The sequence below is a fragment of the Medicago sativa genome, chromosome 4, assembly GCF_051527215.1.
Source record: "Medicago sativa cultivar Bolivia chromosome 4, Bolivia_mono, whole genome shotgun sequence".
In the NCBI taxonomy this organism is placed as follows: Eukaryota; Viridiplantae; Streptophyta; class Magnoliopsida; order Fabales; family Fabaceae; genus Medicago; species Medicago sativa.
In genome coordinates this window covers 96,208,565-96,222,105 of record NC_140752.1, presented here as the reverse complement: position 1 = coordinate 96,222,105, position 13,541 = coordinate 96,208,565, and the positions used below count along the sequence as shown (strand labels likewise).

Below are 13,541 nucleotides of genomic sequence, written 5' to 3'. Positions count from 1 at the left end.
ACACAAAATGCATCAAAGAACAGGTATTACAACGTTAAAATCCATTGCATTTGATTCGTTTTTCTGGTTTTTTTTTTTTGCACTGACACGCGTTGTAGCGGCAGTTAACTACCGCTGGGAGTGAGCGGCTGTTAACTGCCGCTGGACACTTAAGAAAATTTTGAAAAATTTTCTGCAGTAGCTACTGCCACTACAGCGTTTTTCCCATTTTTTTTCTTTTGTTTTTTGTTTGTTTGTTTATGTTAATATATGATATTAGATAGATGTTTATTAATTAGTTTAGTAATTGTATGTTGTTTATTTATAGATAATGTTTGAGAAAAAAACAACTTTCTTATTCCTTGTCAAATAAGCAACTTTTTTTGTTGTTTATTTATAGATAATGTCGATTCCATTAAGGTTGAAGCTCCCGCTAAGGTCGAAGTCTCCGTTAAAGTTGAGGCTTCAAGCGTCAATTCCGATGTGGACACGGCTCATTTCTTTTCAACCCAAGACACATGGAAAGATAAAAACGAATTGCTCGGTTGGGTCTGTCGACAAGCAAATAGGGCTGGATTTACGGTTGTCATTAGAAGATCTTGTGAAGGAAGAAATGCTATGTTGGAGTTGGTTTGTGAACGGAGCGGCGACCACAAAGTACCGAAGACAAAAGTGAAGCATGAAGGAATGAGATCAAGAAAATGTGGGTGTTTGTTCAAGGTGCGTGGATATGTCGTTAGGGAAGACAATGGTTGGAAATTGGCTATTCTTAATGGCGTTCACAACCATGAGATGGTTCCGTATGTAGCAGGGCACCTTCTTGCCGGAAGATTAACGGAGGACGACAAGAAGATTGTCATGACTTAACCGACTCTTCGGTGAAACCAAAAAATATTTTGACAAACTTGAGGAATAAAAGGAAAGAGACCATGACAAATATCAAGCAAGTCTACAATGAACGTCATAAATTCAAAAAGGCAAAAAGGGGTGACTTGACGGAGATGCAATATATAATCACAAAGTTGGAAGAGAATGGATATGTTTATTACGTAAGAGAACAAAATGAAAGTCAAACCGTTCAAGACATATTTTGGACTCATCCAACTTCGGTAAAGTTGTTTAACACTTTTCCTACTGTTTTGATAATGGATTCCACGTACAAAACCAACTTGTATAGGATGCCATTGTTTGAAATAGTTGGAGTCACCTCAACCTATTTGACATATTCGGTTGGTTTTGCATTTATGACATCCGAGAAGGAGCATAACTTTACTTGGGCTTTGCAAATGTTGCTTAAACTTCTTGGACCAAAAAGTGATATGCTTAAGGTGGTAGTGATCAACAGGGACACGGGTATGATGAATGCCGTAAACAATGTTCTCCCCGGTAGTAGTGCAATACTTTGTTATTTCCATGTTGGCAAAAATGTTAGATCAAGAATCATCACCGATTGCAAAGTTAAACAAAACGTTGTTGTGGTGGATGGCGAAAAGAAGATTGTCGACGAGGAGAAGCATAGTAAGTTGGTTGATACCATATTTGATGCATGGGAAAAATTGGTTGAATCTCCTACTCAAGAGTTATATGCGGCTAATCTAGTGGAATTCTAAGATGCTTGTAAGGATCATCCAAAGTTTCTTAACTATGTTCAAGAAACCATATTGAACCCTTTTAAGGACAAACTAGTGAGGGCATGGACGGACCTTGTGTTACATCTTGGGTGTAGGACCACAAATAGAGTTGAAGGAGCTCATGGTGTGGTGAAGGAATATTTGTCCACCTCCAAGGAATATCTTGGGTACTTGTTGGCATAAAATTGATGAGATGTTGGCAAACCAATTTGGGGAGATACAATCATCGTTTGGTAGGAGCGTTACGGTCTTGGAACATCGATATAAAGATGTCACTTTATACTCCAGGTTGGGTGGTCTCGTGTCTAGACAAGCCATGAATTTTATTTTTGTGGAAGAAGAGCGTGCTAGGAGAACCTTGTGCATTGAGAAGAAAACTTGTGGTTGTGTTCAAAGGACGTCGTATGGCCTACCTTGTGCATGCTTCATTGCTATGAAAATCCGTCACAACATGCCCATTCGATTGGATGAGATACACCCACATTGGCATAAGTTGTACATGGGTGAAGAACAAAGTAATGAAGATTTGTTTTCGGTCGCGGAGGAGTGGCATGGTATCCAAGAAAGTCTCCAAAGAGTTCCGTTCCAAATGAAACTAGAAATCAAAGAGGCATTGCGGTTGTTAGTGTTTCCGGAGACCACATTGTTGTCACCACCTCCAAGAAAGGTGGCAACCAAAGGAGCTCCCAAAAAAATCAAAACCACACGTGGTAGGATTCCATCTACGTGGGAGACTATTGATTCTCAACATCCGGAAAGTCAATCTTCACCACGGAAAAAATCTTCACAAACTAAAAGGAAAGGTGCTCGCATTGACATTTCTCCGGTTTCGGTTCCTAAGCCTAGCTTGGTTCCAACAAGTTATGATCCATCCAATCCTATGTATTACATGCCAAAATTCATGATACCATACATTGAGAGAGTTGTGGATGTTATTGGTGACGGACATTGTGGGTTTAAGGCTATAGCGGAAGCCTTGGGTTTGACGCAAGAAAGTCATGTTATGGTGCGGAGAGCACTTATTCAAGAGTTGAAAGAGCATAGGAGCAAATACATTGAGGTGTATGCGAGCGAGAACCGTTACAACTACATCTTGGATGGATTGTATCCTCCCAAAAATCCTAGTAGCTTTGCACCTCCCGACAAATGGTTGACATTGCCGAATATGGGACACATCGTTGCATCATGTTACAATAGGCCGGTGTTAAAGATGACTACATGGAAAGACTACATCTCGGAGACTTTTTTTCCCACTTAGAGGACGGCCTCCGGTTAACCCGAAAAGCAACATGATTTGCCTTGGTCTAATCCCTAATCATTTTGTCCTTCTTTCACTAAAAGATGGTTGCCCACTACCTCCAACATCCACGGAGTGGAGAAATCACAGGAGCGAAGAGGCGGCAACATGGGAGGATGAATTTTTGGATCAACACGATCGTTTCCAAACACTCATGGACATTGAGGTCAAAGAGAGACCGGTTCCACCAAAGGAGCCAACAAATGAAGATAATCCAATTATGTTTGATGACACTCCGGTTAAAGAAAACACCGAATTTGAAGATGTTCTGGAACATTTAGATGATTTACTTTTATTAGATGAAATGTGACACTTTTTGGTCGGTGTTAATCCGTTTTTTGGTTGATACGCGCCGACGTATTTTTTTGGATATATAATGTAATGACCAATTTTTTGGGTGATATAATGTAACTAACCTTCAACTATTTATATGTATATCAATATATTTGAGTTTCGCATTTATTAGTAATTAATGTACATTACGTGTAATGTTTTGCATAATGTGGAAAATTTGATGAATTTCAAACAATTGTTAAACGTTAACGCATTATCGGTTTGGTGTAATGTAACCGAATAATTGATAAACTATTAAATGTTGATGTTTATGATTGCTGGATGTTGTTGTTTCGGTTTCATTTAATGCGGAATTGCCGTTTGAAATTACAGGTACAAACAGGCCAAAATGGCTGGAAAAACCAGTTACAGACTGAACTGGTTCTGTAACTAGTGTGAGCGGTAGTTTACAACCGCTGGGTACCAGCGGTAGTTAACAGCCGGCGTGTTTACCAGCGGTAGTTAACTACCGCCAGGAGCATTAGGGTCATTTCCTTGTGTCAATTGGAAGTATTCTATGTCAAAAAAGCAATTTTCGAATGATTAATGGGAGATGAGCTTTCTATCAAAAAGTAAAAGGGAGATGGGCTCATTACCAAAAATGAGAGATTGGCTCGTAAATCGTTGTCTATCAAAATGAAATCAATCAATGGAGTTTCTTTTTCACCTCCCATAACCGTTAAAAGCTACTCTTGTCCGGATTTATGCATCTGAAAGGAGAGAAACCACTTTTTCTATTTATTCGGATTTACTCATGCAGATACGAGAAAAACATTTTTTTTTCTTGTTACAATTGATAAATTTGAATAGGTGTTATTTTTTAAGAAAACGAATAAAAGTAGCTCTCATAATTCAGCTTTCTCTACACCAACTCATTTGTTTGTTCAACTAGTCTGGATATCCAATCGTATGTGCTTGGTAAGTGGTACCACATAAATATATTATGCTCCTATTTGGTTATCTCAAAGAAATTGTTTGAACTCATTGGAAAACTGGCTCACATAAGCCTCGTGTTGTATATTGATCAAGCCTTGTAGATCGTTAACTGTGTTTGACACCTACAGTAGTTAATACCAATCTTGTTATAAATGCAGTCTGCAACATTTATATGCATAAACAGGAAACAAAACCCACTGTTTAAACACATGTAACTTAGAAACACCATTCAACAAGCAGTAAACTAATTATACAACAATTATCGCTCATAATCCAACAATAAAACATCATAATTCATAATTCAATAACATTACACTAATTCAACATTACATTAACGGTACACGAACGATTGAAATTCAGCAAACAATTCAACATTACAAAAATTGACAACATACTACACAACATTACATCAAACAACTTAAAAATTCATAACATTACACCAAATCTCTCACTTCTTCAAAAAAAATTAGACTAAATCTCTACGGGAAATTTGGACACTCGTAGTTGTAACAAATGAGTTTAGAAACCTTAAAAATTATGGCAGAAAAATGCAACAATGTAAACGGGTAAAAAAAAATACAATACTTGTTGCTTGAAGTCAAATGAGTGTAGAAACATTCTAGCTATCCTTTTGAATGATTTGAGACCAAAATTTTTTTAAAATAAAAAATTTAAATTTTTTCGGTTATGGATGAAATAGGGAAGAAAGTTGGTGAGTGAATAGCGTTGGTGGAAGAAAGTTGTCTGAAATATGTACTAACATGTATGGAACGACAATTAACTGCCACTGTCGTACAACAAACAACATTTAACTACTGTAAACAACGAATGACGGTTAACTGCCATTCATGATAAAAGGATAATTTTTGGATGCTTGAGAGCAAATAAGGAAGCCTAAAGAGCAATTTTCACACCATAAAAGCACTTACATATTGATTAAACTCAAATTCTAAGGATTATAAGCTCTCAAATAATAATTTTCATTTATATTTTTATTAGGAATTATTTTTTATTGAAAAATACTTTTCTCACTAAAAAGAGGCTCGCTAAATTGTATAGGGGTGTTTGTTTTAAGCATTCAAAAATCATTTCCAGAAATAACTTACACGGGAATATAATGAACCAAATTTTTTTTATTAGTGGAAGTTATGAAAGACTATCATATTAAATTGGTGTAATATTATTGAACTATGAATTATGAACGATTGTCCTCATTTATTTAAAAATATATTAAATTTTACGAGAATGCACATTTTCACCTTTTCATGGGAATAAATCTATGTAATTAATGGAAGTTATGAAAGGCTATCATATTCATGGGAATCTTTAAACCCTAGAACAATTTGTTCTCAACCTTGTAACAAACATATGTATAATTATTTTCTACCATTGTATTTCTGGGAATGTGGTTTTTAAACTTGAAAAAAAAAATATCCAAAAAAAACTTGAAAGAAAAAAAAAACCTAGAGCTTGTTTGAATAGTTTTTTTTATCTCTTATCCTTCCATGTATCCGTCAATTACCGACAACTTTCCCACCATTCAAAAAGTAATACATTAACTTTTGTGAATTTCATGATGGATATCATTTGTACTAAAATATACAAGAATCATATACGATTAGGTTATATCTCAATTAGGTTATCTCTCGACCTCCTCCAAGATCTTCAGATAAGGTTACTATAGGAAAATTGTGTATTTATGCAAACCTTTTCTCAAGGTCACAACAGCCATGAAAAAATGACAATATCGAGCGGTATACCTCTTTGAATCGTTCGTATCTAAGCATTTATGAGGTGCATATCCCTGATAAGTTATTTTTACCCTTGGAGTTTCATAGGGGGTAGCCCGTAGAAAAATAGGGCAGGAAAATAAATTTAATACTTCCCAAAAAAGAAATATTTTAACTTTTGGGAGTAATCCAAAAACAAGTTGTGTTTTTCTTATAGTGGAACTCACTTTCTTTCAAGAGTCTCATCATGATTATATAACCCCTAGTAGATCATTTGTGTGTTGGTGTTCTATTTGTCTGCGATGGGTCGAGAATGGGCATATAAGATTTTATATAAAAAAATCCAGTTTAAATAGTAATACATATTTTTGGAGGCCAATTATATGATGCATATATAAATGAGACGGTCTTGCATTATGCACAAACTATTTTATCATTATATTGGATCAATAAATCTCATTAAAATAATTAGATAAGATGTGATGCGCCTTATTAATTCAATGGTAAAAAAGACATTTGTGTATGATGCAAGATCATCTTGCTTATGCATGTTAGACAAAACCATTTATGGAAATGACCACTTGTATATTACATTTTCTTATGAGGCTGACTCGAATTTCAATACTCCGTTCACATATATCTTGTCTTCTGAACTACATATACAATTGTGTTTGAATAAATCAAAAAAATGATCTTTAACTAGATAAGACGAGCGAATGCAGTTAATTCTCAACATTTTCTCTATTGTTCACCGTGGAAGAGATTTATGACTGGTTTCTACTTTCTAAGTTATAGAATTATACTCACGTCCCATTTCTTTATGCGCAATTAATGTGTATTTGGTTCATGACTTAGGATGCTTAACTACTATAGAATTGACTCTTTTAAATGGATGGGAAATGCCTTTAAACAAGTTGTTTCTATTGTTCCCCGTTATAGCAATTATTGAAAGTTGTTTCAACATAAAAAGAAAAACATTATCATTTGAGAATTTCATTTTGTTGTCTTTTATTAAAAGTTAACAACAAATTATCGTATACAATCCTTAAAAAAAAAAAATATCTATCAAAAAAAAAAATATGGTATACAAATATCAAACTACTATGCTTAAATAAATTAAATAATGAGTCAAACAAATAAGAGCAAAAGTGCACAATATATATATATATATATATATATATATATATATATATATATATATATATATATATATTTTGAGACATATATATATATATATATATATATATATATATATATATATATATATATATATATATAATCTAGCAATACATACACGAGGCAATGAAGGGCTGTAAATACGTAACGATCTCTCGTGGGGTGCGATTCTATTCATAAACCTTTATAAACACAAGTTGCATTGCATTCATTAAAGGGCATGCAATCTCGTCCTTAAAATTAACCCTAGTGCCTCCAACACTAATTGAAAAGCCAATTTAATTTTTTTCGATGGCAAAAAGAAAGGCACCGGCGAACCAATTATAAAAATGACATATCATAAAGCAAACAATTCTTATTGGCACAAGAACTTGTCTTTATGAGGTGAATAAGGGACCACAATCTCAAATTATCTTTGATATTTTCTCTCATTTTTGTTTTTAGCATCCAACCAAAATTGCTCAGCCAGATGATTTATCGTTCTTCTTGAAATATTCTTTTCATTTTCATCAATAAAACTACAAATATCTCAAATATTCTTCTAAAATGGAATTTTGATTTCAGAGTGTGCTAGCTGTTAGCTCAGTGGTCAATCAACAGTTTCATAAATAAAAAAAAAAAAGGTACGTTCTAGCTAGTAAAATAAATATTAAATTTTAGAAAATTAAGTACCATATAAAAATTTAAAATAATCGTGTAAAATAAGTACCATAAAATATTAATTTTGATATGAATCCTTGAGCCTACAAGCTAAAACCCTTTGAACGTTTGAGCGTCAACAACTTACGAGCTAAATTAAACTGCCTAATTACGACTCTAATTGTGTAATGTAGCTAGAAAAAAAAATCATTGAATAGAGATAATGTCTAAAATAATTTTCTATAGAGTGTCATCTCTCATATTACAAATTGGTTTTATATGAATGAATTAGATTTATGTGACACTCATTATTCATACTTATACGCCAAGCTCAATAATGTTCATTAGGGAGGTATTATAAATTTAAGAATTGCACCCTTCATCTTACAAAAATATTTTTTTTGAAGGCTCGTCTTACATGAAGATTTTTATATTTAATTTAATTTCAAAGTGAGAAATAGAGGCATGATAAAAAAAAAAAAAAAACATATTCAAGCAATATATTATCTAATATATTATCTAAGTGTAACTTCTCAATGGAAGCAACATCATGTATATATTAATATACCAATACCAATGTACTGAGCTAGCTAATTAAGATTTAAAAGTATCAATCTGTCTAATTTAATTCATTAATTTCACTAGTCTCAGTTCCCCTATTAATATAAATGGTTATACCATGACCTAAAATGTGATATCTGAATACGCACCTTCATGATTCAATATTTTTGAGTGAAGCTTGAATCAAATTAATAACATTAATTCAACAACTTTAGCCATGTATCATGCCAAGTCATGTAGCAATTGTGTCCCCATGAGATTCCTGTATGGCATAATATTTGTTCCTTCACCATCCAAAAGAGAGTACTGAACCGGTTCTTCAATTTGGTCCCTTGTATAGAACATTGGACTCTGTGATGTTGGTGGGAAAGCCAAACTCACTCCATTTCCACCATGTTGTTGTAACCCTAACGTCAATGACACTCCACCACTGCTGCCACCTTGGTGGAAACTCTCACCACTTGTGTAAGCAGCAACCATGTCAGAAGAAGAATGATGTGTATTATAAGATGAAAAATCAATATCAACCGATCCAAATGCATCCGCGGCTAATTGGTGATGATTCAAATTCTTATTATTAGCATCATTTTTATGATCATGATTGTTGTTGATGATAGAGGAGACACATTCCGAATCGATTCGAAGGAGTTGTGGCTTTTGATCCTCATGAGGTTGAGTTTGAGATTGGTTTTGAAGTACATTAAGGTTATCTTCTTCATGATTAATATTGTTTCCTCCGTCCGAGGTTGTCGTGTTTCTTTGTTGCTCTTTCTCTTCTTCCAAATACATTTCTTCCACCATTGGCTTCCATAGTCTCACTCTTGCATTAATAAACCAATTTGATACCTGCTTTTCAATTAATTAATAATTAAATAACATGTGTCACCAAAAAAACTTTCAAAGTTGCGTCATCCAATTAAAAAATTTACAATAATAACATATTATATGTCTATATTAAGACTTACTCTTTACAAATATTAATATCAAATTTTAGGGTGACGGATCTGAGAAGACCATCTATATATGACTATTTAATTAAATATGAAATTGAAAGAGTTTTGTCCAATGAAGGGAAATATATTAATATAATAAAAAATCAACATGCCTGGCTTCTTGAGAGACCGGTTTGGCGGGCCAAAATATGCTTATCAACGTCGCTTGGGTACCTATAAAAATTATACAAAAAAAAAAAATTAATTAATTAATTAATATATGACCTTGTGTGGCACGTATGAATTATGTACTAATTAGAAAATAAAACTAACTATATTAGAGATAAGAAGAAATGACCCTACAAAGGAAGAATTATTTAAGGCCACATAAAAATAAAAAGAAGTAGTTGAGAAAGAGACGCAAAAATAAAAGTAAGAGAAGATGATTGAAAATAATGGGTGCAGATCCTCTCCATTTAGAAAATAAATGGAAGTATGCAATTTGGAGAGAGATAGACACATAAAATAGGTAGTGGGTCCTACCATAAAGTGGGTCCCACCATGATTAATTACTTTTGACTTTTTTATGTGTCTTTATCTCTCCAAATGGTAGAAATGGAGAGGATAATAAATGGAGAGGATCTTCACCCGAAAATAATATGACAATACTATACACAACAACATACATATGAAAAGATGGAATCTGAATGGTGATGCACAGAAACTAACAAAAAATGCGTAGGATATAGTTTTTATATTTTTATTTTTGTTGAAGCACATTAATGTAAAGATTCTTGATATGAGAAAAATTACGATACCATAACACAACTGCCAATAGCTGTTTTTATTTTTTGAAATGGAGATAACATTGATTCTTTAGAAAAATCTATTTTGTACCTTACTTCTAATAGAATTAGAACTACTCCATCATAGCAAGCAATAAATAAAATTAGTTATATGAATGAAATGAAGAAAAAAAAGAATTACGGATGAAGAAAGTGTTCAAAAAGCCAAGCCCTGAGAATTGAAACAGAACGTTCAGGAAGACCACGTTGAGGTCTCCAAGGATGTGTTTCCATCATGTTGATTTGTTGAAATGCTCTTTGTTGTCTCAAAACTCTATCAAGTATTTTAAGCCTAGGTGTTTCACCCTTTGTTGTTCCAGGTGCAACAGGGTCTTTTTCTCCCATTGCTTTTCTTGTTGTTTGAATTTGTTCTAATATTCCATCTTTCAAACACCTAAAATGTCTTGACATAGCTTTTAAAGCCAAAGCTGAATAAACTTTCGCAGCTCCATTTCCAGCTACAGCTTCAAATGATGAAACCACACTCCTCATTTGATTACAATAGTGCTTGTACCTTCTATCAACCTAAATAATATTATACACAAAAGTAAAAAAAATATTTAAATAAATAAATTTCAGTTTGAAAGTTACATCCACCATAGAAATAAAGATGAAAACTAACAATTTTTATTGGTAAGAAAAGGAAAAAGGTAACATTAAAAAGTTTCAATTGTCACGGGGTGAAGGCATTTATGATAAGACTTCACTAGCTGCTTAATTAGTTCAAGAATCAAAATCCAAATTAAGACACCAATCTCATCAACTACTTCAACCAAAAGTTAAGAGCCTTGATTATGACTTGAACTAAATTAAGGTATAGTCTTGATTAATGAAATGAAATAATAAAATAATTTAAATTTGAAACATATAAATAGTACTATAATATGTAATAATATACCTCTTCTAGCATGGAAAGGAGCTTAGTTTTTCTCTTCTGCAATTCAACAAACTCTACAGAGGTTAAAGATTGTTTGATTGAAGAACTGCTACCACCATTGTTGTTATCATCTTCCCAACTTTGCTTGTTGTTGAACTTTTGAGATTTTTGCTTTTGTAAAACTAAATCATTTTGCTTTGTACTTTCTAAACTACAAAACTCATTGAGAAGTTCTTGTGCTGGAACTAAGAACTTAGAGTTTTTGAGAAGAAAATGACCTTGATACCCTTGATCTTGTAAATGATGATTAGTAGTGTGTCTTAGTTCAAAAGATTGTAAACCAATAGAGGAAGGGTTTGTTGAACTAAGAGAGAGTGAAAGTCCTTGACTTGGTCTTTCATTACCTTCACAAGGGAAAACACATCTTAAAGATGAATCATCAACTTGTTGCCACTGATGTGAAGATGATGAATCATGTTGTTGATGATGATGATGAACCATGTTGTTTAGATTCTGATCACTACTTGTTGTATCAGAAACAGTGAAATCTTGATGTTGTTGTTGGTGATGATAGAAATTTTCATTCATGGTTTTTGAAGAAGAAGAGGGACCAACATGTTGTTGACTTAGTTTTCCTGAGAAATTTGTTTTCCACATGACAGAGTTTGTTGTGTCAGTACTATGTTGTTGTTGTTGTTGTTGTTGAAGATGTTGTTGATGTTGTTTGGTAAAACCTATCATCTCCATCCCTGTAGTGAGATTAAACATCTCTGGATCCGACACAAAACCTTGGATTTGTGTTTGAATCGTTGGATTGTAACAAAATCCACCACTTGATGTTTTGTCATCTTCATGACAAAGTTGTCTAGCCATGAATAAAAATTTTCAAACTTCAATATCTCTAGCTATAGTTTCAAATACAAATTAAGTGAATTAATTTATATTATGAGGGGAGCATGAAAAGCATAGTGTGGAAGAAAGATGAGATATACTTGCTCAGAAATAGAAGATGAGATAGCTAGAGAGGGTGTTGATGATGACCTCCATGCTATCATATACTCTCTTTTTTCTTTATATTTCTCTCTCTCTATTTCTTAACAAGTGATGATGAGTCAATGGACCAAGATTTATAAATACAACCAAATTAGTCTTCATATACCCACGAAAAATAATAATTAATATCAAGGAAATTTCCTCAATTATTTCTTACCTAGTATTATAGAAAAATCTTATAATCAATAAATGTTCAAAACAGATAACTCTACTCATAATTCTTCTTATATTAATTTAAACTGATGAAAGTTGAGATTAGTTTCAATCTATTGTAAACAATATTTTATTCATTGTTTTATTTTATTTATTTAGGGGATTTTACTCGTTGTTTTTCTGATATACAAGTAGTATATTATTATTAAATTATATATATAAAATTCGTTACCTGTTATAAATTTTATTAAATTGATCATATAAAATTATATTTTTTTTTTTGAAAATTGAAGTAAATTATGTTGCATTATATATTTATATATCTTTTATTCAATCAAAGACTAACCACCTTTCAGTCAAGAAAATAAAAAAGACTAACCTTCTCTACAAATTAAAGTACATATATATGATGAAGCAGGACCAGCAACAAGTTATGATGTCCTCTGCCTCATACATAAACTATGAGCCGCCACTTGAATTGTTGTATCACAGATTCACATGTATGAGGAATTAATTAGGGTTCTATACAGTTTATTTTTAGACCATGAAGATTTATTGCAGCTCATAGAAAAAATGAAGATTTATTGCACTTCAATTTTTGCAGTTTTTGTCTATATATATATACATATATCAGTTGAAATTTTTAAATACACAAATGAACTGATATAAAGAATATATTAAGAATATTAGATTTAAGATCTATTGTGATTTCACATAAACTACAAAATATAATTTTGAAAAATCACAGTGGATCGTTGTGATTCTAATATATTCATCGTGATATCAGACATACACATGACATAATAGATTGTGTATAACGTAGTAAATCAAGATATTCATAACCGATAATTAGTTTCTATTAAGACTAATTACCTCTGAGGAAGCTATAGAAAATATTGAAATATATAAATGAAGACACTTACAAATAAATTTTTGGAATATTATCGAATATATTACCGTTCAAAAATTCTCCTTCTTTTTATGGAATAAATTCTCATTTTAGCATCACAAATCTTATTTTGAGCAACAATAATGCTGCCACATTTAAATTTAAAATTGTACTTAGTAATTGTCACGGTTACCTTGGAGTATTTAATTAATCTGCATGAAGTGAAATTAAAGAAATAAGAATAGGAATAAGGAGATCTTTGTAGGGAACGGATCCCTAGATTGAAGTCATTCCTAAGTAAAGTCTTTTACAGGCTTTTTCAGATGAGAAAAAGGCTCTGTTTGGGACGAGTTAGGTGGGTCCTCCTCCTTCTGTTTTCTCTGTTGTCTTTCTGAGCCATAAGCTAGCAGTTATTCTCTTCCAATCTGTTTCCACTCACGAGAGATATATTGAATTGAAGTTGCTCTTAATATATATCCACATAGGACTATATATATTTTCTCTTCTCAA

The 13,541-nt window shown here is 32.6% G+C and overlaps 1 protein-coding gene, 2 long non-coding RNA genes and 1 pseudogene across 3 annotated transcripts; 2 read left to right on the top strand and 2 right to left on the bottom strand.

Annotated features, from left to right (window-relative positions):
- Nucleotides 1-7: 7 nt before the first annotated feature.
- On the top strand, nucleotides 8-3,513 carry LOC146934220 (uncharacterized; annotated as a pseudogene).
- Nucleotides 3,514-3,918: 405 nt separating this feature from the next.
- On the bottom strand, nucleotides 3,919-6,959 carry LOC146934219 (uncharacterized). The gene is made up of 2 exons (XR_015007697.1): nucleotides 4,762-6,959; nucleotides 3,919-4,298 (listed from the first exon to the last, which is right to left on the bottom strand). It is a non-coding gene; the product is annotated as an uncharacterized LOC146934219 (long non-coding RNA).
- A 230-nt stretch (nucleotides 6,960-7,189) lies between these two features.
- Nucleotides 7,190-9,090, top strand: LOC146934218 (uncharacterized). The gene is made up of 2 exons (XR_015007696.1): nucleotides 7,190-7,466; nucleotides 7,647-9,090. It is a non-coding gene; the product is annotated as an uncharacterized LOC146934218 (long non-coding RNA).
- Nucleotides 8,212-12,039, bottom strand: BEL1 (POX (plant homeobox) family protein). Its single transcript, XM_085706098.1, has 4 exons — nucleotides 10,958-12,039; nucleotides 10,202-10,584; nucleotides 9,388-9,448; nucleotides 8,212-9,128 (listed from the first exon to the last, which is right to left on the bottom strand). The coding sequence occupies exons 1-4, from the start codon at nucleotides 11,807-11,809 to the stop codon at nucleotides 8,505-8,507; spliced, it is 1,920 nt and encodes a 639-aa protein (XP_085562224.1). The 5' UTR covers nucleotides 11,810-12,039; the 3' UTR covers nucleotides 8,212-8,504.
- Nucleotides 12,040-13,541: the final 1,502 nt, after the last annotated feature.